Source organism: Vulpes vulpes, chromosome 5 (assembly GCF_048418805.1).
Source record: "Vulpes vulpes isolate BD-2025 chromosome 5, VulVul3, whole genome shotgun sequence".
Lineage (NCBI taxonomy): Eukaryota > Metazoa > Chordata > Mammalia > Carnivora > Canidae > Vulpes > Vulpes vulpes.
Genome location: NC_132784.1, coordinates 112,836,871 through 112,863,749, shown reverse-complemented (window position 1 = coordinate 112,863,749; position 26,879 = coordinate 112,836,871). Strand labels below are relative to the sequence as shown.

At 47.5% G+C, this 26,879-nt stretch overlaps 1 protein-coding gene across 1 annotated transcript; it reads right to left on the bottom strand.

Moving 5' to 3' along the window:
- Positions 1 to 353: 353 nt before the first annotated feature.
- On the bottom strand, positions 354 to 26,879 carry CD244 (CD244 molecule). The gene is made up of 9 exons (XM_025986343.2): positions 26,277 to 26,879; positions 10,913 to 11,242; positions 10,553 to 10,825; positions 9,088 to 9,195; positions 8,578 to 8,645; positions 6,305 to 6,364; positions 4,530 to 4,592; positions 3,010 to 3,063; positions 354 to 1,660 (listed from the first exon to the last, which is right to left on the bottom strand). Exons 1-9 carry the CDS (start codon positions 26,335 to 26,337, stop codon positions 1,580 to 1,582), a joined length of 1,098 nt encoding a protein of 365 aa, XP_025842128.2. The 5' UTR covers positions 26,338 to 26,879; the 3' UTR covers positions 354 to 1,579.

Below are 26,879 nucleotides of genomic sequence, written 5' to 3'. Positions count from 1 at the left end.
GTTGTTGTTTTTACTGCAAACTTTTTTGTAGTCTGGATTTCTGCTTTTAACCATATATGTGTATCACTCTTTTGATGTATTTTTAAATGCTTAAAATGCCTCTTCCATATAAGCTTCCCTTGTTTACCCCCAAAGAACTTCTCTCCTCATGTGGTCTGTCCTCACTTGTCTTCAGGAGATAGCCAAGCAGCCCCCAGGGAAGAGGGACCAGGCAGGGCATGAGCAAGTGCAAGCTGTGACTATCTGCCATGAGACTGAATGGCCTGGGATCTGGGGATCTGGAATCATCTGCTCCAGTGTGAATAAGACTGGGAGACACTGATAGTTTACAAGGAGTCCAGACCTCTCTCCAGTAGGTTAAAGACGTGGGTTTATTGATGGGCACAAGTGCCCTTCGGTTACTACAGAGAGGTAAAGTAAAGAATATGGAAGGGGCACATAAATTTAACTCAGAAAAGAAATTTCGATTGCCTTTGAATAACCATTTTATATTAGTTTTATATTAAACTCCTATGTTAAATACAGAGTGGGGCAATTGAAGAAGCAGGCTCCATGCAATAGCCACTGCTGGGGGTCTCTGAGTAGGACCTCTTCCAGTTCACACTCATCGCCTTCCTGGGCCCAGCCAGAGTCTCAGCCCCGGTCACCACAGCCTTGTAGAAGTCTGGCCTGAGGACTCCGGGGAGCCCCGCAGACTGTCTAGTTCCCAGCTGCTCAGCCAGCTGAGCCCTTCCTCCAGCATATGCCATGGGGAGCACTCATCAGGGCTCAGAACTTAAATAGAATATGGTTTCGAATTGTGAAGAATTTGCGAAGAAGCTAAAATAGATTTCTAACGATGTGTTCTTGTAAATCAAACCTCATACCGTAGACAAAGCTGGTCTCACTGTACCTTTATCAGGACGGTATGGGCTCGGGGTGATTTTTCCATTCAGAGATCAGCTTGCTTTGCGCCATCTACTCTCACTCCTGCCCACTCTCCGCTGTGACCAAGTGGCCAGAGGTAAAGGTTTAATATGTGGGGGGAAGTTTTTCCCCTATATTTGAGTAAAACCCCAGCCTCCTCCATGGAGAACTGCCAGCAGCTTGTAGCTAGTTAGTCCATCCTCACAGAGGGGAGCTGTTTCTCTTGCTCTGAGTCACCATTATCTTTCCTCCCTCTTTGGAAGATGGGCCTGGGCAAGGGGAGGGTCTAGAAATATGGTCATTCCAGATTAGAGAGGAGGAAAGATGAGTAACACGTTAGAAAACCAGGGGAAGGGATCTTGATGCTAATAATAACAGCACCCTGCATTTGCATAGCACTTGATAAACTTGCTGTGCGGCTTTGGATTTGCTTTGCGGTCTTTTAAGAACTACCCAACCTGTCTACCCGTTCTTGTCCAGTCTGTAAGTTGAGAGATATTATTTAACAGTCCTGCTCTTATTAGAAATCACTTTCAAAACAAGATACAGATTATAAACAAACTCCCGTATCCTCTCTGGACTGCGCCCCATTCTGTAGACTCCTGTGGTATCATCCATTGTGCTGATTCCCCCAAGCAATGCTGGGATGTGAGAGAGGGAACAGCTGCAGCAATTAGGAATATATGCAAAAGTTCTCCAGCTCCTTGCGGCTCAACCGAGCAGGGTTCTGGGCTTTGAGTTGTCTCTTTCCAACCTGTGGAAGAAAAGGAGAACTTCAGAACCTCCCACTTGGAGATCCTCATAGCAACCTTGGGAGGTATGAATTATTATCCCCATTTTACAGATAAAGAAAATGAAGCTTGGAGTAGTTAAATAAATAACAGGGTCAACGACTAGTATGAAGTAAAGGAGGGGCTTGAAGCCAGGTCTTCTGGCTCCAATTCTAGTGTTTTTTTTTAACATGACCCTGCCTAGATTGCGTTGGCCCACGAGGTGTCCTCTACAACCATAGTCTGTCTAGTTGGCTTTAATGTGAGGCTACAGCTGAAGTGCCAGGAATCCCAGCAGGTACCCATCCACCCTGTCCCTTGTGACCACTGGCAGCCTCTTTATTGGGCCTTGGAAACTCTGATGTATCATGAGGCTAGTGGGTGGGAGTGCCCTCCATGCCCTAATTTCTCTGGTAAAAGTGGGAAGTATTATACCTACCTCATGGCACTCTATGAGAATTAAATGAGATAATTCGCATGAAGCCACTAGCAGGCTGCCAAATACATAATACGCCCCTAATGACTGTTGAGTCCCTATTTTCCATTACTTAAATGGCCTGATGGGAATATATTCAGCTACCAGGCTCAATGGTCACTTTATAGTGTCTATCCCAGCAGCAGTTCAAGATTACCTATGCCCTAGAATGGTTCCCAATTACTTGCTAACTTTAGAAAATCATTTAGATCTACTTACCCTCCCTTTTCTTCACCCTTGCCCCATACAGCCTTGGAAGGGACAGATGTCCAGTGTACAGCCCACAACTGGAGACTAGCTGGAGGACAGCCCTAATTTAAAACACAAGCTCCCCACTGGGTATAATGTAAGACTAGTGAATCACTGACCTCTACCTCTGAAACTAACAATACATTATATGTTCATTAATAGAATTTAAATAACAAATAAATAAATAAAAATCTTTAAAATGGAGATAATAAAACAACAAAAATACATTTAAAAAATAAAATTCAAGTTCCCCATTAAGAGTCCAACCCTAATACATGATATGACCTTGAATTAGACCCTTGCTTTCATTGGACCTCAGTTTCTTTATCTCTAAAATGAAAACGTGGGTAAGACGATCCCTCGGGGATGCCTGGGTAGCTCAGTCAGTTAAGAGTCTGCCTTTGGCTCAGGTCATGATCTCATCAGGGTCCTGGGATTGAGCCTCACATTGGGCTCCATGCTCAGCAGGGAGCCTGCTTCCTTTTATTCCAAAATAAAACAATTTATTTTGTTGTTTTTCTGCTCATGTGCACTCTCTCTCTAATGATTAAATAAATGAATTATCTTTAAAAAAAAAAGAAGAAGAAGAAGGTAGTTCCAGAATCTTACCTCTTCATAGATAGTATGACTGAAGGAAGAGCTCTGGTTCTTCTTAGATTCAGACTGCAAATTCAGACAGTAAAGAGGGCTTAACTTCAAGTTGGGAAATATCCCACTCCTAACTGATATGAGAGGCCCCCAAAGAGATACAAGGTCCAAAAAAATCTCTGGACCCACAGCCAAAGGTGAATAGAATCTCCTGCCCCAAGAGTAAGTAATGGGGTTTATGACCTCCAGAGAAGACACAAGACATACTTGTGTGTGACATGAACCTTCTGAACCAAAGTCAGAGGTTACTCTCCCACATCCACATACCCCTCAGATCCGCACATGCACACATTCCCAGCACACACACAAGCATACTCACACACACGCCTTCAGACAGGCCTGATACAAATACTGCTCAGACCATGCATCTCATCAACACAGAGCATACACACACACACCCCTAGTGTAAGCAGTTCTGGACACACATAAGAACTGACGCTACTACATACCCTGACCACGGTGAAACCCTAGGAACATTGGAATTCAGAAGCACTTTCAGTAGAATGTAGAGTCTCCTAAACAACACCAAGCCTGTGACCATCCCTATGGCCACGTATTGCAGCAGGTAACTTAATTATAAATGTCTCTCATGGCAGAATCTTGAGCGATTGAATAACTTATTGAAAGGAGGGTGAATTGACGGGATGAGCACTGGGTGTTATTCTGTATGTTGGTAAATTGAACACCAATAAAAAATTAATTTATTTAAAAAAAAAAAAAAGAAAGGAGGGTGAATAAAAAGTCTGAAAAATCTGTCTTAAATCTCTCCCACATTTGACCCTGACCTGCATGTACTCAACACTTCCACAGTTTGGCATATTCCCAACTTCTCATACTACCATGTTAAGTCTAAGTCTTCATACTATGACTCCAGCCTTGGAAATACCATTCATCCAACCCCTCTCCCACCCAAGGGGAAAAGATGACTAATGAGCACCAAGTACACAAAAGAGCTGTGAGCTCAGCTCAGAGCAGGATTTGAGGGGACAGTGATGGGTTGCCTCAGCCCCAAAGCCCCCACCAGCAGATGACTGGTCAGAACCTTTCTCTGGTTCCCTGAAAGTCAACACTGTGTCTCTCTAGGTCTGGGCTACTCCTCTGGCTCTGGGCTATATTCCCCCACCTTGGAAACCCCTCTAGTATCTCTTGCTGTCGCCTCAGTTGGCCTCCTAAGGACAGCTTAGCCTCTCTGCACAAAGCACCACTTTTCTATCTCTGATTGTTCTTGTCCCACAGAAACACCTAGAGACTCCTTTAATCCACTGCTGGCTTAGTCTCAGAGCTGTTCTTTTTCTCTAAACACAATCAGAAAGGCATTTCTTCCTCATTTAAATAGAGCCATTTAACCCAAACTGCTTAGATATACACAACAGAAGGCAACTCACAGGGAAGTTGCCCACGCACTCTGCAAATGTGGCCCTCCCATGCATGGGCAAAATCCACATTTGCATTCGCAGCACGCCCTGGAGGAGGAGACTCACCTTCCGGGAAGGCTGTACCAATGCATACAAAGTATTGTTTTCTTGTGATGTAGGAGCAGAAGACTAAAGAGAAGAGAAATAAAAGTATTTCAGGAACATAGACCCAGCAGCATCCTAGGGCCCTCAGAGGCCGTCTCTTCCACCCCTCCCCCCAGTCCTGCCCAAAGAGAAGCCCGAAGTATTAGCCACAGGAACCCTGGACTCAGGAGGTCAGACACCTGAATGCCAGTCCGGCCCTGTCCGCTAAGATGGCACCTAGTCTGTACACGCATTCTCCTCTAACCTTGATAGCGCACCAACGAGAGGAATGATCATCCTTGGCCCCACTCCACAGATGAGGCTCCGAAAGGATAAATAGCCCAAGTCAGATTGTATAGTCACAGTAGAAGCAGAATTGAAACCCCAGACTCGCCAGAGGTGTTTCCTCAACACCTCAGTACATCCCGTTGGCAACATGCCTTCCTTCTCTGCACCTGAGCCAGGTGTCCTCAAAGGCAGGTAACCACCCTCCTTCTAAGAAGTTCCAGAGGAGGAGGCTCCTTATCACTCAGCATCTCAGTCTGAGATGAGCTCTTCCCTGCATTTATTCAGATTCCTCCTGTTGGGATGCAATGTGGCTAAAGCTAGAAAACTGGTGGATATCAGCCACTCCTGCTCTCTCCCTAAGGCTCTTGAGCTTTGACCCCACTATCAGTAAATCTCAATATCACGGGGAGAAGGAGTCAGTCCCCAACTTGGGGATTCCTGAGTGGCTGTGAGGATTGAGCACCTCCCTCCCTCCTCTGCTCCTTCTTCCTCAGCTCCTCTTCCCTTCATTGCCCTCCCTTCCCCCTCTGTCCCTTCACCCTCTCCTCTTCCTCCTTCTCTAGATCATTCCCTGAAACCTATCACCATTTCCCCAGGAATTTTCTTTGCCGGGCAGTTTAGCCACCAAGTTGAAGAGTTTACTTCGTTGGGACTGAATTCTTTAAGAAATAAGTTATATTTATCAGAAATTGTTCATCACTGGCCACCAAGAAGCAGTGTTCCCCTCGAGAGAGATGCCCCAGTCTGGGTTAGCGATAATGTTATTTTAGCTGTCAAAATTAGAGGATGCTTCTCCAGTTTATGGTGAATTTCTATAATCCCTGAAAGTGAAAGAGGAAGGGGGCAGGTGGGGCGGAGGCCCAGAAGGCCTCTAGCTCAGCTTTGCCACTCCTCGGCTCTACGGCCTGGAGCACATTAGTTAACCTTTGTCTGGCTCCTCATCTGAGAAATGGAGGTTGTACTGGACCTACTTCGTGAGGCTGTTATGTGAGATTCATTAGGAAAATAGACATAGTAAGTACTTAATAAATGTTATTGTTAAGTCATGAAAGATAAAAGAGAACAACCCAGATACCCTCTTTCCTGAAAACAGGTATAATGAGGAGCAGAGATTAAAAAAAACAAAGACAACCTATAAGGGCCCCACTTATTGGAAGTGGCAGGGAGGGAAAAACAGAAGCTGAGTCCCCTGCCAAGTTTCCTCCTCCTCCCAACTACCTGGGCCACACCTGCTGCCACGCACGGAGGGAGAGAGAAGGCCTATCTACGTCAGACTTTCCAGCCCTGTTCAGCTCTGCCAAGAGACTCCAGAGCCACACAGATCGTTTCAATTTAATGCAGCTGAGGCCAAGCTGTCCTCTAGACTCTAGGAGCCCCAAGAGTCCTGCTATTCAGGAGTGTGAGCTTCCGGAAGGCCTCAGGGAGCCCTGGAGGCAGGTATGGGATGGATCTGAGACACGGAGTGGTACCTGGGACTGGATCACGGAGTAGATGGTGCTCCCTTCCCCAGGCGGATTCTGGTTCTGCTCCTGCACAAGAAATAGTAAAGGGCCACGTGGTAACGTGAGCGGAGGGCTGCGTCCGTCCAGATTTGGATGGGGTGGGGAGAGAGAGAGCAAACCAGAAGGGCTCCGGGAAGCTGGAAGGGAGGTGGTCATTAGTTGCCGCAGGCTGGGGAGAGACCGTAGGAGGAATGACCCACCTGCAGTAGTTAGTGTCCCACCTGGAGTAGTTAGTGTCCCACCCAAGGAACCACCCAGGTGTGAAGAGATGCACTGAGTGACCGACGCGTCCAAGGGGAATCCTATCACTTGCTTTACTTTGGTAATTTAGAAACTTGCCTCTGCTGACTTCACAGCCAAATTGGCCACATTAACCACTGATAATGGGCTGAGCTCTGAGTAGGGCTGTGATCTGAGCCTTACCTTGGGCCTTGAAATTCAGAAGTTTTCACTGTGTTAAAGCCCCTTCTCTAGGCCGGGCCTTGGGGGCCAGTTTGTCCTGGGCCTCAGGCCTTCTGCCCCACAACAACCCCTGGACCTGGAGCCAAAGGCGGGAAGACCATCCTGGTCCTGGCCCCTCCTGCCCACAGGAGCCTGGCTTGGGGATGTTTCACCCCTGAGCACACATTACCAGGTGGGGCTCCGAAGGGGACAAGAGGAAGCCAGCAGTGTCCATTAGACAGGGAAGGAGCTAGAGGAGCAGAGAAAACCTCACTATCCTTGGAGGCTAGAAAGTCATAGACATCTGGGGAAAAAAAAAAAAAAAGGATTTTTCCGGCTTTGCTTTTCTGCCCAGACCTGAGTGAAGTGTCTCCAGAGAGGTCAGAACTGAGCCCCCAGTAAGAACACACGAACTCGAGATCTAAGCCTTCAGACGCAAACCCGGAGCCAGTAGGGAGGAGCCAGCAAGGGATGAGGCCACGCAGGAGGAGCTCCGGAGTCAGAGGCAGAGACAGGCCTGCATCCCCGAGAGTCCTTGTACTCTGACTCCCCTCCACTAGTCTTCACTTCCTGAACCTAAAACCGTCCTCCCTGTGTGGGAGGAGAGGCAAGTCATCGGGAGCATTTGGGCTTCGGCCGCTACAGGTGGATGCACTTGCTCTCAGGAGTCTGTCCGCATCGGGTAGTGATGGAGAAAGGGTCTCCTTCGCCTGTCACCCCCGTAGTCCACCCTCCACCCCCTCCACCGCCCCCCACCCCAACCCCCTGCCGGGTTCCCCCTGAGACCAGGCCCCAGGAAGCAGCTTGTCCGCTCCACCAGGCCTCCCACGTGATAAGGTGGCAAATCTCGCCCCTGTGACTTCCTGCCTCACCTCCTCAGGTCCAGCACCCAGAGAGGAGGTGGGAAGGGGCCTGTAGGCCCACGCACCCCCCTCCACATTCAGCTAGGCTCTGCACCCCCCCACGCCTGGACCACTTCCTGCCCTGCTCAACCAGAGCAGCAGGGGGCACTCTGCAGCCCCCACCCCGCAGCCCCCACCCTGCAGTCCCCCCGAGGGCAGCCCCCCGCAGCCCCCCTCCCCCCCAGCAGCCCCCTCTCAGCAACCCCCCCGCAGTCCCCCCAGCAGCCCCCTCGCAGCCACCCCTGCAGCCCCCCTGCAGCCTTCCCTGCAGCCCCCGCCATGCAGCCGCCCCCCCACAGCCACCTCTTCAGCCACCCCCCACCCCCCAGCAGAGTTGGCCTCCCCTGCGGAGGCTGGCCGGAGCAGTTCTCGAAGAGGCCGGCGCCTTGTGCTGACCTGCCTGCTGCCTCAAGCACCCCCGGGGACCCCGGCCTGGCCCCGGTGTGGGCCCGCAGACCCCCAGAGCCCCAGCGCCCCCGCGCCCGCTCAGTCTGCTGTCCCCTGCAGCCAGGGCGACCAGCAAGGGACCCCTAAAGGTGAACCTAGACCTGCAAGGACATGAGAGGCCATGGCCAGATACAAGGGAGCCGGACTGGGGGGCCTAGCGGGCCGGTGAGCCTGGCAGGGACAGCGCCCCGAGGGCCCCCCCGGGGAGCAGGAGCAGCATCCCCCCCAACCCCGCCCCCTGTGGGTGTGCTGGGCTCCCGCCTTCTCAGCAATTTCCCACTTGCTGCTGCTTCTCCACCACCAGAGCCAGGAGGCCCATCGGGAGGGCAGGCCGGGGCTGGGGAGCCCTTTGAGAAGCCACCTGGGTGGTACCCAGTGTCCCCCGGTTCCTGCCCACCGCCCGAGAAGCACCCCCAGGCTAGGAGACCGACCCCAGCCCCCAGGCCGTACTTGATTCCTCCCCATCTGCACGTGGTTGACATCTTCATAAACCGTCAGAGGCTCCCCCAGGCAGGCCGCTGTGGGAGGAAAGCAGCAAAGACAGAGCTGGAGAGACTTCCAGAGGGTATCCCGTCCAGACTTCTGCTTCCTCCAGTCCCACCTCCATCCCAGGTGGCTGAGACCTTGAGGAAGGTTCTAGAAAGGAGGCAGATTAGCACTCTCCCCAGGGTACCCACAGGGCGCGGGAGCAGCAACCACCCGACACACTTACTGCACCAAGGCGGGCAGGTCCCCCACAACCCAGCACCTGCAGCTAAGCCGGCCCGTGGGACTGTGGACATCCCAAGGGCCCCGAAGGTGTGACGTGGGAGCCAGGGCCCAGCATCCGCTGCTGCGGGTCCCGGAACATGCACAGCCATGTCCCAACGCTCCAGAGGCAAAGCAGGTGCTGTGCTCTCAGGCGCACGGCCCCGGGGGCGTCAGGTCGGCAGCAGCACCTCCTGGGGACCCTCCACTTACCTGACTGCCGCTTCTTCCTCCTCCACACGCAGAAGCAGGTGAGCGTGACCAGGAACAGTATGAGTAGACAAATGCCGACGATCACCAGAAAGTACACAAAGTTGTCTTCTAGGGACCGGAAAGCACGAGGCCTGAGCTGTCAGCCCACCTCCCCACTTCGCACCTGTGCAAACCTGCACTCCCCTCTCACACCCCACGAATTCACCATCAAGCCAGCTCTCTCTGCGGTTGAGGGACCTCCCCTGAGTGATGCTAAGAGCACAGATCTTAATACCTGGCAGGCCTGGCTCTGTGCCCTTGGGCAACTTCCTTAACCTCTCTGAGCCTCCGTATTCTCACTTCTAAAAGGAGATGATGTTATCTACACAAGGGGGTTGACTGTATGACCTAATATATGTAAAGCATCTGGCACAGCAAATGTGACGACTGTCCATCCTTTTGTTAACTCACCAAAACTTATTGCACCCCACTCTGTGCCAGGCAAGCCCCCACTTTCCCCTTCCTGCCACTCCTCTGCTCTTCCTCATTTGAACTTCTACATTTAATATCTGTGTCACACGTGGTCGTAGGAGCCCACGAACCAGGGAGAAGGGAAAGGAATTACGTGTTCCGAGTGCTAGCTGAGGCTCTTCACAAACAGAACCTCATCTAATCTTACCAGCAATCCTGGGAGGTACCTATTATCACTCCCATTTTACCCAAGAGAAAAATTGATGCCCAGAGAGAGTAAGGAATGTGCCTGAGATCACAGAGCTAGTGAATAACGAAACCATAGCTGACATGACGCAAAAGCCAGCGGTCCTTGTCCCTCCAAATCGCGTCAGCTTGCTCGTTTCTCTTTTGCTCAGGAATGTCTGGTTTTGTCACCCCTATTTAACTGTAAGTTCCTTAAAGACAGGGACAGCAAGTAGGTTTTTCCCTGTAATGCCCATGCTGACACATTAAGTATTTATTTCATAAAAATTGGTGCAAACTTAACTCGAGATAAGTCTTAGGATGAGCATAAGCAATAAATCAATAAGTCTTCCAGAAACCCCTGTGATCATCCTCATGTTCCCACGACCCAGGGCACTGTTGTACACCATAGTTACCCCTTGGGGAACTATGTGGCTTGGGGGAGTTGTCCCTCTAGGAGGAGGAAGTAGATCTCCAGCAGTCTCTCAGAGGAAGGAAGCGATGATGGTCAGTAGCCATGGCAGGGCTGTGACCCACCCACCAAATAACTAAGCCTTCCCTCCATGAAGAAAGACTTGCATCTCCTAGGAGATTCTTGATGGGGATAAAATTCTTCCCAGACTAAGACAGGCCTGGTTTATGGGAACCTTGTGCCCAGAGGCCAGAACCACCCCAGGGAGGGGCAGCAAGGCCCTTGAGGAGGCAGCCAAGAGATCTTATACCCAAGTGTCTCCTGAGCCTGATTATGGGGTCCAACACCTTCAACCCTAGTAGTCCAGTGCCCACTTACGCTTGCTGGCAGTCGGACAGCCCTGGGTGAGTCTGAGGGTGTGGTTTGCCGAGCTGACTGGATTGCTGACGTTGCAGGTATATATGTATGAGTCATTGACAACCTGCTCTTCTGATCTGGTGAGATTCATTTCTGTCTGGATCAGCTCACTCCCTCTATACCAAGCATAGCTCACGTTACCACTGCTCGAGACCGAGCAGGACAGAAACAGTTGACATGTATCTCCTTCCAGGACCCTCCACTCCTTCAGTATTTGGGGCATCTCTATACGATCTGGAAGCAGAGATTCTGATCAGAAAGGTGCTGGAGTAAGAGCCCTACAGGAGGCAGGGGGCAGGCTGAGCTGTCCTAGGGACTCACCAAATATAGAAACCTGGAAGTAGTGATTATCCACCTTCCCATTCTCATCAGTCACCTCCAGCTTGTAGCAGCCACTGTGGTTCAGCCGAACTGCCTCGATGAGAAGCGCTAAGTTCTCGGTTGTAAAACTGAGTGCATTGTTGAAATGATTACTAGTCTGTGGTACGTATTTGACATCAGACCCATTCTTCCAAGTCAGTATCTCGGAAAATTCCGAAGCTAAGTACCACTTCACCTTCCATTGAGCAGAGTTTATGTGCTTTGTCGGCACCCCGAGGGGCTGTAAGAAGAGTTGCTGTCCTGAGAGTCCAACCACACGTTCAGCAGAACCTAAGGATTCCAGAAAAGAGAACCCAGGCTGGAGGTGGCAGGAAGGGTATCCACCCAGAGCATTGCAGGCAGTTGGATGTGGCTTCCCTTGAGCCAAGAGGGTGGGGCTATGTTTGGGGAGATCAGAGCCTAAGAGAACCTGAAGGTGTACTTCGCTTTCCTGTCTCCTCTCTCCCCAAACTCTGTGTCCCTCATCTGAAGGAGCCCACCAGCCAGTAATAATAGCTAAAAATCTCCTGACCTCTTACTGTGGGGCAGCAGGTTTTAAACACTTTCTAGGTTTTAACCATGTTTAACTATGTATTTTAACAATGACCCTAAAGGAAAAAAAAAAAATAAACAATGACCCTAAGAGAGTTTTATCCCCATTTTACAGGTGGAAAAAAAAAATGAGTAGAAAGAACTTAAAACTAACTAGCCCAAGTTACACAGTGAGAAAGACGAGCTTGAAATCCGGTCAGTTTAGCTGCAGAGGACGACTTCTTAACCACAATGGTTTGAACGTGGTATCTGACATTCCTCCCTCCCTGCAGTGCTGAGATGACCACTAGTGGCCTGTGGTGACTGCTGGAAATTCTGAATGGCCAACGAACCTTCTAACCTGAATTCATAGCTCCTTCTTCTGTCCTCCCACAGAACTAGATTCGTAATCCTCTCTTGTAGCACTTAGCACATCAAACTGTGGTCATTAGTCATTAACGTTTGCCAGCTTTTTAGTCACTAGAAAGTCTCCACAGCGATTGCTCCCTTAAGAATAATTAGAGAAAAATAAAACTACATGGCCTTGATATATCCCGCATTTGTCCTCTCTAGAGATCAAGATGTGTGCTAAAAAAATAAGGGTGTGATGTAGAGCTGCTAGTTATTGCTTACCGAGGAAAGTCCAGTCAGTAAAGAAAAATGGAAGTTTCAGCGGCCATTTTTAGCAAGCAATAGTGGATGCAGGAAATACAAAGTTTTGCCAGGGAACATCAGAAAGAATTTAGAAGAAGAATGGGGATTGTTATACAAACAGATCTGTTAAAGTCGAGGACAGGACGTTAAGAGGATAGCAATGGAGAGAAGGATTTTTAGATCTTCATATGCATTATAAACGCGCTCACTCCCAACCACACCTTCATCCTGGCATTTCCTCAGAAGCCAGAGTAAATAATTAAGGAAATTATTTGGTTGATCGATTGTGTTTCTTTAATCTTGACTCTGAAGAATAAAACACATAGGGTTCCAGGGCACCTCACTGGCTAGTCAGTAGAGCATGCAAGTCTTGATCTTGGGGTTGTACGTTCAAGTCTTACATGAGTGTAGAGATTACTTAGAAAAAAATCTTTGAAAAAACAAACAAGAGCATCTGGGAAGCTCGGTCGGTTGAATGTCTGCCTTAGGCTCAGGTCATGATCCCAGGGTCCTGAGATCGAGCCCCCGTGTCGGGCTCCCTGCTCAGTGGGGAGTCTGCTTCTCCCTCTCCCTCTGCTGCTCCCCTGCTTGTCTCCTTTCTCTCTCTCTCTCTCTCTCAAATAAATAAATAAAGTCTAAAACAAAACAAAACACATGGGGTTCCTATTCATATTTCCATGATTTGAACTGGCTCTGCCCTTTGCTAAACCAGAAACAGAGACTGTGTCTTTGTCTCCCATAGTTCTATATATATGAGAATAGGTCAACAGGCACAATCAAGCATTACACAAAGATCCTGAAAACAATCCCCACTGGTTACAATCCCCAGTGTAACCAGGGCCCTGAAGAGTTGTGGCCTCTTTGTGTACAAGACATGGTTCCCGCCTCCAGAGAATTTGTGATCTGAAAGCAGAAAACACTTTTACTCCACATTATATACTTAATAGTTGAGATAGATAATCATCTAAAGGGGTGCCTGGGTGGCTCGAGCGGTTAAGGGTCTGCCTTCAACTCAGGCCATGATTTTCAGGGTCCTGGGATAGAGCCCCGCATGGGGCTCCCTGCTCAGCAGAGAGTCAGCTTCTCTCTCTCCCTCTGCCCACTCGTGCTCTCTCTCTCTCTCTCTCTCTCACTCTACTCTCTCTCCCAAATAAATAAAATCTTTTAAAAGATTTTAAAAACAATCATTTTAAAAAACAATCATTTAATGACTTCTAATTATGATAATGAAGACCACATTAAGACATGTTAACCTACCCTCCCATGGAGAATAACCAAAAAAAAAAAAAAAATAGACAAAATATAAAAGCATGTTGCTAAAGGCATCAGGGAGCTAATAAAGCAGTGAAATACTATGAGGCCAAGATCTGGAAGAAGGAAATTCAGAGAGGTGAGACCAGCATTTTTGACTCCTCTTCCCTGGAGGTTTGCAATAAACTCAAGAAACTAAAAGGACACAAAGTTCAGGGATCTTGTGTAAAGAAGTGGGTATATGCCAGTTAAGCGATGCACTCTTGATTTCTGCTGAGGTCATGATCTCAGAGTTGTGAGATGGAGCCCAGAGTCAGGCTCTGTGCTCACCAAGGAGTCTGCTTGAGATTCTCTCCCTCTCCTTCTGCCCCTCCTCCCCTTCAAATAAATAAATGAATGAATAAAATCTTTAAAAAGAAAAGAAGTGGGTATACCTAAATCCATCAGATTTGGGGTTGGTATCATAAAGGGCTACACACTGAGGGTAAGAGCAAACAAGAAATAGACCAACTCTCACAGGAACTGAAGCTTAGTTTTGAATCATCCCAACTCTTAATTGGATTAATCTAGAATTTCTAGTATTTCTAACTTGGCTGCCTACTAGAGACAAATATAAATTATTCCTGGAGAAAAATAACATCAACGCAAGCATTAAATTATTTCTAAAATGTTGAGGGGTGCCCGAGTGGCTCAGTCAGCTAACTGTCTGCCTTTGACTCAGGTCATGATCTCGGGGTCCCGGTATAAAACTTCACATTGGACTCCCTGCTCAGCAGGAGGGCTGCTTCTCCCTCTGTTCCTCCCCCCACCCCACTTGTGTGCGCTCTCTCTCCCTCTCTCTCAAATAAGTAAATAATCTTCTAAAAAATTATTCCTAAGATTTTCACATATAATGTCCAAAATGAAATAAAAAACAAACAAGCCTAAGGAGAGGAGACATGTACAAAACTCAAAAAGAAAAAATAATAGAAATAGGCTTAAAGGGCATCTAGATAACTGTATAATTCTATTTAATGTTTCAAGGAATTAAAATTTAAAGTTTGAGAATTTCAGCAGAAAATCAATATGATAGAATGTAAAAATGGCCATGCCCCTTGCAATGTGGCTTTGTAGCTCCACTCATCATCGAGAGATGGGGCTCACTTCCCCATCTCCTGTAACTGGGCTGGCCTTCTGAATACAGTGCAGCAAAAATGACATTATGCCAGGGGCACCTGGGTGGCTCAGTCAGTTAAGCATCTGACTTTGGCCCAATTTCTGATCTCAGGGTCCTGGGATTGAGCCCCACCTCAGGCTCCACGCTCAGCGGAGAGTCTGCTTGTCTCTCTGCCTCGGCCCCTCCCCCCCACTCATGCTCTTTCTGTCTCTCAAATAAATAAATAAAATCTTTTTTGAAAAAGAGAGAGAAAGGACACAGAGATGGAAAATATTATACAACAGAGGATCAACAAGCCATTTTTTATTTTATAAAAAAAACTGAAGTATGGTTAATGCATAGATTGATGAAAAGAAATGTGAAAAGATACAAATAAGCAATATCAGAATTTTTTAAAGATATCACCACAGCTCCTACAGATACTAAGATTTTAAGATACAAGCATATAAGAGCATATAAACTGCTTTCCATCAATAAATTTTAAAATTGAGATTAAATAGAAATTTTCTATTAAGTAAATTGAATCTATATTGAAAAACTTTCTCTCAAAGTAAACATCACTGGTTAACTCTACAAAATATTTAGAAAGAAGTAACTCCAATCTTATACAAAAGCTTTCAGAGATAGAAGTAGATAATACTTCTGAACTTGTTTTATTAGGTTAACATAGTTATTAGGTAGACACCAAAATCTGCAAGGTTGTCACAAGAGAAGAAAATTAAAGGCTCTTTCACTCAGAACCATAGGTGCAAAAATCCTAAGCAAAAGATGTACGAACAAAATAGAGTAAAATATATAAAGAAACAAGAAAGTGCAGCCTATTTACAAGGGAGGAAAAGAAAGTAACAGAAACTGCCCATGAAGAATCGTAAACATTGGACTTAATAGGCAAAAACTTTTTTAATGTATTTATTCATGAGAGATACACAGAGAGAGAGAGGCAGAGACACAGACAGAGGGAGAAGCAGACTCCTCACAGGGAGCCCAATGTGGGACTCAGTCCCTGAACCTGAGATCATGCCTTGAGCTGAAGGCAGATGCTCAAACCACTGAGCCATCAAGGCTTCCCTATTTTTTTTTTAAGTAGTCTCCATATCCACCATGGAGCCCAACACAGGACTTGAACTCACAGCCCTGAGATCAAGACCTGAGCTGATATCAAGAGTCAGACCCTTAACCAACTGAGCCACCCTGGCACCCCTAGTCAAAAACTTCATATCAGCTGTCCGAAATTTAACAACACAACTACATCAATTAAAATTATTCAAGTTGAGGGGGATCCCTGGGTGGCTCAGTGGTTTAGTGCCTGCCTTTGGCCCAGGGCGATATCCTGGAGACCTGGGATCGAGTCCTGTATCGGGCTCCCGGCATGGAGCCTGCTCCTCCTTCTGCCTGTGTCTCTGCCTCTCTGTGTGTGTGTCTTTCATGAATGAATTAATAAATAAAATTTTTTAAAAAATTATTCAAGTTTAGGAATAGAAAGAGAAAAGAATGAAGAAAAATAAGGAGCCTAAGAGACCTGTGGGATGCCAGCAAATATACCAACATGCGCATAATGGGAGCCCAAGAAAGAAAGGAAAGAGACAAAGGGGCAGAAAGAATATCTGAAGAAATAATGCCCCAGAACTTCCCAAATTCAATAATACATGAATATGCATATCCAAGAAACTCAGTGAATTCCAAATAAGTTAGACACAAGAGATCAATACCAAGATATAGTCTAAAATGTCAAAAACCAAAGACAGAGAATCTTGAAAGCAACAAGAGAAAAGCAACTTGTCATGCACAAGGAATCCCCAGTAAGATTAACAACCAATTTCTCTTCAGAAACCATAAGGCTAGAAGGCAGTGAGATGATGTATGTAAAGCACTGAAAGCTTGTGGAGGCCACCAACCAAGAATTCTATGTCCAACAAAATTATCTCGCAAAAAAAAAATGAAGACATTCCCAGACAAACAAAAGCTGGGAGTTGTTGCTAACAGGTCTATAAAGCAGGCCTATCCTACCCTATAAAGCAGGACTAAAGAGATGAAGGCACCAGGCAGTAACCCAAAGTCACGTGAAGAAATAAAGAACAGTGCTGAAGGGAATTACATAGGTAACTACCACAGCCAGCATTATTACTTTTTGGTTTGTAACTCTTTTTTATGATATGGGGAAAAAAAGAGCTTAAAACAGCAATTATAAATCCACGCTAATAGGCACACATTGTATAAAGACGTCATTTGTTCCAACATAAAGTGGAGAAGAAAGAGTTGGTAGTATTCAAATTAGCACCACTCCCTAACTTCCAGGGGGGAGACAGGGCTAGAGTTATTAACCAATCATGCTTATGGGATCATGGGATACTCTTGAGGAATCCTCCATAAAATCCCAATACCATAGGTTTTGGGAATTTCCAGGTAGGTGAACCCATCCCACTAGAACGACACACCCCAATTTCATGGGACAGAAGCTCTTGTATTTAGGACCCTCACTCCCAGACCTTGCCCTATGTATCTCTTCATCTGTACCCTTCTGAATGCCAGTTGGCATTCAGACTATCACATCCCTTAATAAGCTGGTAAACATAAATATCTCCCTGAGTTCTGTGAGGGGTGGTCATTGGAACTTTTGACCTATAACCAGTTGGTCAGAAGCACAGATGACAACCAGGGCTTGTGACTGGCATCTGAAGCAGGGAGCCACACAGTCTTGCGGGACTGAATCCTGAACTTGTGAGATCTGATGCTATCTCTGGACAGACAGAGTCAGAATTGAGTTGAATTATAGGACACCCAGCTGGTGTCACAGAGAACTGCTTTCAGAAACCCCACACACTGTTGGTGGCCAGAGGTGTCAGAGTGAAGTGTTCCGCGTGAGTGGTAAAGGAGTCACACAGGAAAGGAAGGCAACAGGGGAAACACTAGGTAGTGCGATACAGTTTTTTAAATGCAAGGGAAGTGAACTAAGAGTGGAAAGCCAGCAGAAAAGGAGCAGTTTGAAGAAAAGTCAGAGTCATCATCAGGGACAGAAAGGTCCCGGGCTGGCCTCGTGGAGGAAGTAGTAATGTCCAGAGCATGCAAGAAAGGATGAGCCAAGCAGAGGTTAATGGGGTTGCTTATGGGAGCAAATGAGGTCGTTGACATTGGGGAACCCCTCACTGGTGTCTCTGACGTTGGGGAATGGTGGGTGGGAATCCAACCCAGGTGTCTGCTTTCCTGCAGAAGGTGGGTATAAGTTGATGGAGCCTGTGACCATGGAACTGGCCCTCAACAAAATGGTGAATGTCTGGAATCATCTCTCTGGGAAATGGGAAGAGCTGAGGGCCAAAAGCAAGGAATCCCAGGACACTGAGGGCCTGGCTGAGAATGGAGGCTCTGAACTGGTCGTTGCTCTTTGGTGCTGAATTTCCTCCCGCAGCCCTCACCAGCCTGGTGTGGGGAGAAAGAAGATCAGAGTGGGGCAGGGCTGGGAGGGGATGGGGGCAGGATGTTGTAGGGAAGGAACAGTGGAAGAGCAAGCAGACAAGGTACTATGTACCGGGTGCTGGGACTCAGTCCCATCCCAAAGGGCTTATACACCAAATGGAGAGACAAGAAACACCGGAATGAAAATAACTTTCATACAAGTTACCTCAGCCTGTGTGAGAGATAGGAGAGGCTCTGACAAAGAGTCCTGGCTTGTTCAGAGGGGAGAGCCACAGCAGATTCCGGTGGTCAGGGGAGGCCCTGGGGCTGCCACCACTGCTGTTGCTACTGTTCAGCAGCTTTGGGGCCCCTCTTCCGGTGGTTAAGAACAAATGGGATAAAACAGTAACTCTGCAGAGGGAGAGCAGACAGCATGGGGGGGGGGGGTGCTGTCAAGAAAATCTGACCAGCAGGGAGTCCCACTCAGCCCAGAGCTCAGGTGCAGGAGCTGCAGCCTCCAAAGCTGTGCAGGGTCCACAGTCAGCTCTGTTGACTCTGACCCGTGCTGCTGGTGGAGGAGGGGTGAGGCCTGAGTGCCTGGGAGGGGGCGGAGAGTCTCAGAGCAGCATACTTCCACCAGCCAACAAAAGGATGTTGAGGTTTTCTCAGCTTGGGGTTGTGCCACTAGGCGTAAGGTGAAGGCAATAGAGGGAGCACCCGCTGGGGACTATGTGAGCAGAGCCCAGTGAGATCCCAAAAGTGCTGGGGCAGGGCCCGCCTCAGTCAAAGCAAAATCATAAAGCCAATAAAGCACCCTCCAGGGCCCACATCCCATTTCATCTCTCCTCTTCTCCACTTAACCCCACACTTGGGGGGTTTCGCTGGCCATATTGACTCCACTCCTCAGACAGTGCAACCCCTTATCCTCTATTGACCTTACTCAGCCCATGGCCCTCCCAACTCCTTGTAGCAGTTAGCTGAACCAGCTTCTTTATGCTCTTTCTCCAAGCTAACAGGTGAACTTGTTTTTCATTTCCCATCCAAAACCTATGGTTTCCCTACTTCCGTTCCACTGTTCCCTCTACTCACATTATCTTTCTACCTCACCCCTCTCCTGAGCAATTCTGCATCCCCCCACACCATCACCTCCCCCTAGACGGAATCTCCATTTTCACAGCTCCCTTTGTGCTCTAAATGGATCTTGCCTGTCAGTGACACTTCCTTTATAATTATTGCTGCACATACTCATTTTCCTCTGTTTTAAAGATTCTTAAGGAAGGACACCCAGGTGGCCCAGCGATTGAGCACCTGCCTTTGGCTCAGAGCATGATCCCGGGGTCCTGGGATCGAGTCCCACGACGGGCTCCCTGCATGGAGCCTGCTTCTCCCTCTGCCTGTGTCTCTGCCTCTTTCTCTGTATCTCTCATGAGTAAATAAATAAAATCTTTTAAAAACTAAAATAAGGCTTCTTAAGGATACAATCAACATGTTTCATCTTTGCTTCATCAACAGAATCTTGCATAGTTCTTGGAACATAGTAAAGGCTTAATGAAGTTAATTAATTAATTAATTAATTAATTAATTAAATTCAAGAATGTGTCTCAGCTAACTCCTAGAAATTAGTCTACTGCAGGAATTTTGTGCAGAATATCAGGGAGGCTGCAGAGATGTGGCTCCCTTGGTTTTGGCTTTAGCCTTCCAGACTCCACACTCCTGCACCTTCACTTCCCATTTTCAGGGCCTCAAAAGGAAAGTCAGCAGCCCTGAAGCATCATGAGGCTCTCATATACTGGTTGGTTCAATCACTTTGGCAAGCAGTTGGCCAGCATCTGCTGCAAGTCACACAAACCCCATGATTCTACACCTAGCGATAAACCCAACAGACATTCATAAAAGAAAAACATGTACAACAGGCTACTAGCAGCATTATTATAATGAGGGGGGACAACCCAAAGATTCATCAATAGCAAAATTGATAAATAAACCTCTGTATAGTCCTACACTGAAGTGCCATGAAATGACCATGTGTAAGTAGTAACATAAATTTCATCAGATGTTGAGCAAAAGAAGCCAAACACAGGGCACATACCATATGATTCCTTTTACATACAGGCCAAACTAACCTGTGATGGCAGAAGTCAGAATAGTGGTAGCATTTTTGAAAGAAGGAAAAGCTAATGCATGGAGAGAATGTGTGGTAGACACACAAACATGTCCATTTAACAGTAACACATAGAGATGTGTGTTTCTAATTTTGCATGCTTTTCTCTGCATGTGTCACACTTTTTTTAAAGATTTATTTATTTATTTATTTATTTATTTATTTATTTATTCATGAGGGACACACAGAGAGAGGCAGAGACATAAGCAGATGGAGAAGCAGGCTCCTCACAGGGAGCGTGATATGGGACTTGATCCGAGGACCTGGGATCACGCCCTAAACTGAAGGTAGCCGCTCAACCACTCAGCCACCCAGGCATCACACTTTAATAAAAATGTCTGTTGGGGCACCGGGGTGGCTCAGTGAGCGAAGCATCTGACTCTTGATTTTGACTTAGGTCATGATCTCAGGGTTGTGAGATCAAGCCCCCCCAACGGGCTTCAGGCCCAGTGTGGAGTCTGCTTAAGATCCTCTCTCTCCTTCTCCGTCTACCCTTCCCTGCTTATGCTTTCTCCCTCTCTCTAAAAATAACAAAATTTGGGATGCCTGGATAGCTCAGTGGTTGAGCATCTGCCTTCAGCTCAGGGCATGATCCCTGGTCCAGGGATCGAGTCCCACATGGGGCTCCCCGTGAGGAGCCTGCTTCTCCCTCTGCCTATGTCTCTGCCTCTCTTTCTGTGTGATAAATAAATAAATAAATAAATAATCTTTAAAAATAAATAAGATTAAAATAACAAAAAGTAAATTAAACTTTTAGATGTCTGTTTACGAAGACAATGGTCCAGCAATGCCCAGAGTCACTTCTATGGAACCAGTTCCCTCCAGGAGGGTGCTGAGTTCTCTGAGTCCCAGTCCGTTCCCTGTGCCCAGTGACTTCACCATTCACTTTGTTTCAGGGGAGATGCAGTGAGGAAGAGATGAACAAAAACAACTACAGTCTTCTTAGGATTTGCCTGGGTCCCAGCCAGAGCAGATGGAATCAGAGACTCCTTCCTGAGAAGTGAAAATTTCAACACAATCTGTAAGAACAGCCAGCAAGCATGCCTTAGAGCTAATCCATGAGATGCTGTCCTGCCCTTTTATGCTGTCTGCTGCCCCTGGGTGTACACAGTCTTCAGTGTGTCTTTTGGGGTTCACTCAAAATGCCCACTCAAACCTGAATTTAGAGCCCAGACCCACCCCTGGGCAGCCATTTGAAAGTCCCTGTTCCCCAATACATCTGACTTCAAAATCACCTCAATCTGTTTCTAAGAATGCCTAAAAATAATTCATTTTATTCACTCAGTTAGCATTTCGAGTACCTACTGTGTGGGCACTGTGTAGCTGTAACTATGTATTGAGTCCTGTAGTAGATATCAGCTCTGTGAAGGACGGGCCCATGTATTGATTCATCATCGAATTCTCAATACCTAGCCAAGGGCCTGGCCCAAAGGTGTGCATCAGGGAAGGACTGGGTATCAAGAGGGAGATGTCCCTGTGAAAACAATTTGAATATTCTACATTATACAATGTAATAATAGGATTAAGTGTCTTGAATATGTGTTCTTTTAAGTTAAAAATATTGCATTCTCCCAAAGATCCCAGTTGGGACAATGAGAAAACCCTCAGAAAAGAGTCATCCATTTAAAACATCAACTCATGCAGGATTTTCTAACTCACTTTCAACTCAAGTGACTAGCTCACAAATTAGTCACTCTTCTTGCCTCTGATCACAAAACTAAGTGAAACATAGACCCTACCTCCAAAGAACTGAGCAACATGAGCAATCATTTGGAGGGACTTGGTGTAAGAACTTTCTAAGCATGTTATAATACCACACTTCATCTATGCTCACACATTCCTATGGAGCAGGCACCACTGTTGACTTCACTTTATGAATGAAAAATCTAAAAAATAAGAGGTTAGTTAGCTTCTTCAATGCCACAGAGGGAGTACGTGGTTTAAAATCTAGAACAGGGATCCCTGGGTGGCGCAGCGGTTTGGCGCCGGCCTTTGGCCCAGGGCGCGATCCTGGAGACCCCGGATCAAATCCCACATCAGGCTCCTGGTGCATGGAGCCTGCCTTCTCCCTCTGCCTGTGTCTCTGCCTCTCTCTCTCTCTCTCTCTCTGTGACTATCATAAATTAAAAAATATATATATATAAAGAAATAAAATCTAGAGCAGGGGATGCCTGGGTGGCTCAGCGGTTAAGCGCCGCCTTCAGCCCAAGGCGTGATCCTGGAGTCCTGGGATGGAGTCCCACATCGGGCTCCCTGCGTGGAGCCTGCTTCCCCCTCTGCCTATGTCTCTCCTCTCTTTCTATGTGTCTCTCATGAATAAAAAATAAAATCTTATTAAAAAATAAAATCTAGAACAGCTTCAAGGCACCTGGATGCTCAGTCCATTAAGTGTCTGCCTTCAGCTCAGGTAATGATCCCAGGGTCCTGGGATCCAGCCCTGCATTGGGCTCCCTGCTGAGCAATGAGCCTGCTTCTCCCTCTCCCTCTTCCTCTGCCTTCTCACCCCCTGCTGTGCTCTCTCTTTCTTTCTCTCTCTCTCTCTCTCTCTCTGTCAAATGAATAAATTAAAGCTTTTTTAAAAAAATAAATAAATAGGGCAGCCCAGGTGGCTCGGTGGTTTAGCACTGCCTTCAGCTCAGGGTGTGATCCTGGAGACCCAGGATCAAGTCCCACGTCAGGCTCCCTGCATGGAGCCTGCTTCTCCCTCTGCCTGTCTCTGCCTCTACCTCTCTCTGTGTCTCTCATGAATAAATAAATACAATTTAAATAAATAAATAAATAAATAAAAATAGATAAATAAATAAATAAATAAAATCTAGAACAGCTTCTCTCACCAATGAAACTCGCCATTAGACAAACTCTCACTTTCTTCTATGGATTAAAATATCCACCCTTCCATCCATTCAATAAGTATTTAGTGAATTTTAATTGTGCAAGATACTGTTCTAGAGGCTGAAGATACAGCAATGAACAAAACAGACAAAAGCCCTGGTCTTGAGGAGCTTACATTCTAGTGAGGTAAAGAGGAGCCTGGGAGACAGAAAAGAAATCAAAGGTGGAAACAATAGAGCATGTACAATGGAGATGAGGACTACAGAGAAAAATAAGCGAAGGGGGATAAGGCGTTACAGGATAACGAGGTTGACATTTTTAGTGGAAGTCATCGCCAAGAAGGTGGTATTTGAGCAGAATCCTGAGGGGCTGAGGGAGCAGGCCAGGTGGCCAGCAGGGAGATGGCATTCCAGGTAGAGAAAACTGGGTGCAAACCATGGAGTGCAGTGCTCTCCGGGAGCAGCAGGTCAGAGATGCTGAACTCAGGACATGCAAGAAAGGAGAGAGGAAGGGGAGGAGGGTTCGGGGAGGCCAGATCACATAGACCACTGTGAAATGTGTGGCTTTTACGCAACATGCAGAAGCCTTTTGAAAAGGTTCTGCAAAGCTCTAGAGTGATAGGAGCTTCTTACAAATACATTATGTATATTAAATTCTTCAGTAAGCCAAGTTTAAAAAAAAAGGATTTCACTGCTGTCATATGTCCTGATGGGATGCCCTGAAATAGATACAGCATCCCAAAAAGCATAGCCCAGCTCACACGAGGAAACCTTACACAAACCCAGATTCAAAATCCTTCCACAAAACAACTGACTTGTACTCCAAAAAATGTCAAAGTCATAAAAGATAAAGAAGGCTGGGAAGTAGTTTTAAAAAACATAATAACAACAAAAAGGATGGCTGGCTGGGTCAGTCAGTAGAGCATGTGACTCTTGATTTTGGGGTTGTGAGTTCAAGCTCCACGGTGGATGTGAAAGCCTACTTTAAAAAAATTTTTCTTCTAATAGGAAAATAAAAGACATAACAAAAAAAGGCATAACAACTGAAAGTAATACATGATCCTGATCGGATTCTGCACTGGGGAGGGGAGTGCCATAGAGCACATTACTGGGACAATTGGTAATATTTAAATACGGACCATGTATTTAATCGTATCAATGTTATTTTTTTAAGATTTTATTTATTTATTTGACAGAGAGAGAGAGAGCACACGTAGAGGGAGTGGCAGATAGAGAGAGAGGAGAAGCAGGCTCCCCCCAGAGCAGGGAGCCTGATTCAGAACTCGAACCCAGGACCCTGGGATCATGACCTGAGCCAAAGGCAAATGTTTAACCAACTGAACCACCCAGGTGCCCTAATTGTATCAATGTTAAATTTACTAAATTTGATAATTGTGCTGATATGATATTTTATTATATGGGAAAGCCCATGTTCTTAGAAGATTCAGGCTTTAAAATTTAAGAGTAAAGGGACATGATGTCCGCAACTCACTCTCAAATGGTTCGGCAAAAATTAATATTATTATACTTTTTTTTCTATGTTTTTTAATTTAAATTTTGTTAGCTAACATACTTCTTATACATTTATACCCACACACCTATATGAGGACAAAGAGAAATAAAGCAAATGTGATAAAATGTTAACAACTGATGAATTCTTTTGTGCTATACTTGCAACTTCTCTGGAACTCTGAAATTATTATTTTAAACTTTTTATTTTAAAAATTTAGGGTTAAAAAAATTAAAAAAGAAAAAGAAAAATTTAGGGTTGCCTGGATGGCTCAGTTGGTTAAGCATCTGACTCCTAGCTCAGTTCTTAATCTTAGAGTCACAAGTTCAAGCCCCATGTTGGGCTCCTTGCTGCATGTGGAGCCTACTATAAATCAATCAATCAATGTTTAAAAATTAGGAGCACCTGGGTGGCTCAGTGGTTGAGCGTCTGCCTTCAGTTCAGATCATGATCACGGGGTCCTGAGATCGAGTCCCACATCAGGCTCCCCATAGGGAGCCTGCTCCTCCCTCTGCATGTCTCTGCCTCTCTCTCTGTGTCTCTCATGAATGAATAAATAAAATCTTTATTTTAAAAAATATATTTTTTATTTATTTATTCATGAGAGACACACTGAGAGAGAGGCAGAAACACAGGCAGAGGGAGAAGCAGGTTCCATGCAGGGAGCCCGACGTGGGACTCGATCCTGGGACTCCAGGATCACACCCTGGGCCAAAGGCAGGTGCTAAACCGCCGAGCCACCCAGGCTGCCCCAATAAATAAAACCTTAAAAAAAATGCTTTTGTTGGGCAGCCTGGGTGGCTCGGCAGTTTAGCGGCACCTTCGGCCCAGCCCATGATCCTAGGGACCTGGGATTGAGTCCCACGTCGGGCTCCCTGCACGGAGCCTGCTTCTCCCTCTGCCTGTGTCTCTGCCTCTCTGTCTGTGTCTCTCATGAGTAAATAAATAAGATATTTTTTTTTAAAAAAATGCTTTTGTTACAAATGCCGGTCCCCCTCAGTGCTCTGGAGCCTAGATTGTCTTGGAGGACACAGGACTGCCCACGGTGGGTCTACCTCGGGTTTGTACTGGGCCCTGGACACACCCCACCCTGTGCCCCCCTTTCCTCCCCTTGCACCGAGGGTGCCCTCCACTCACCCCTCGCCGCCGACCTAGAGTGCAGCCTCCCATCTCAGAGCCCCCTCGATGCCGGGCTGGAGGAAGGGGGAGCAGCCCCCAGCAGAGCTGGTCCCTGCAGAGTTTTCCATGTGCTCTGGAGCTTCCTACCATTGTCTCCCTATTCCCCCTTCCCCACCTCCTGCTCCAAGCCAGCATTTCCCTAATAATTTTCAGGTTCGCGTAGCCTCTGGGCTCCTGGAGGCCGCTGATGGAGGAGAGACGGGGCTATGCGGGCAGTCGGCATCACCCTCGCCTTGTCTTCGCCGTCTCCCTGCCTCAGCGACCATCTGTCAATCTCCGATTCCAGAACCACCAACTTCCTTAGAGAAACCCGAGCCCAGGGGCCACTTCTCTCTGCTGGTCGCGGTACCAAGTTGAGGCTGTTTCCTTCATCCTTCCTACAGCCAGCAGAGGGGCCGGCGTCTCCCCAGCGCCCACAGGGCCCCCGGAGCCAGTGGAAAGCAGTGCCCGGGCCCCAGCTGCCCAGGTGGCGGTCGCTCAGCCAGATCCCCTCGGGGGGCCTCCAACCCGCCGTCTGACCTGCCCCCCCCCCCCAGCCGTCGAGGCCCCAGCGGCCCAGTGCCAGCCCACCAGTAAGCAGCCCAATCCAGGGGCTCCGGCCTCTGATCTCCATGGCCCAAGTCCTTGCCACCCTCCCCCCATGCTGGGCCAGGGCCCCTTACCTTGGCCCCAATGCCCCTGGAGGAGCAGGAGGAGGGTGAGGGCGAGAGCCTGCCCCAACATCCCCAGAGGACCGAGCCACTCTTCTCCCGCCAGACGTGCTGCAGGTGCACAGGCTTAGCAGCCACCAGCCAGGGCAACAGGGAGCAGAACTGCCTTGCTCTTTGTCCGGCCACAATTTCCTCAACTCAAGGCTGTTCTCAACGGCTGAGAGCGAACAAGACCACGGAGAAAGCCCCAGTACCTGGACCTGGTCCTACAGCTCGCACGAGCTCAGTGCTCAAACTGGGCCTCAAGTGGGCGGGTGCTGAGTTCACAGTGACTCACAAAACCAGCTTCGAAATCCTGTCCATTGCTCAGCCCCGGGCGGGCTGCCTGGTTCAAGCGACAGACGACCAAGAAATGCCCCAGGTCTCCCCATCCTACCGGCAACACGGAGAAGGCTGCCAATGGGCAGGGGGGCCAAACAGCCCTTATCCCAGACTATCCCATTCCAGCGAGCACCGTGAAGGTGGGAGGGGGTGGTTGGGGACGTGTGGGCTGAGAAGTGGAGCCCTGAACAAGTGGGTGAAGTGTCAAAGCAGCGGGGGACACCAGAAAGATCT

Excerpts from the sequence above, each read along its gene's own strand:
- CD244 (XM_025986343.2), bottom strand. The coding sequence starts at position 26,337 with ATGTTGGGGCAGGCTCTCGCCCTCACCCTCCTCCTGCTCCTCCAGGGG. Across the intron at positions 9,196-10,552 it reads CTGTCCGACTGCCAGCAAGC|AAGACAACTTTGTGTACTTT; the intron begins GTAAGTGGGCAC and ends TCCGGTCCCTAG. Across the intron at positions 6,365-8,577 it reads TGCAGATGGGGAGGAATCAA|GAGCAGAACCAGAATCCGCC; the intron begins GTACGGCCTGGG and ends TTTCTTGTGCAG.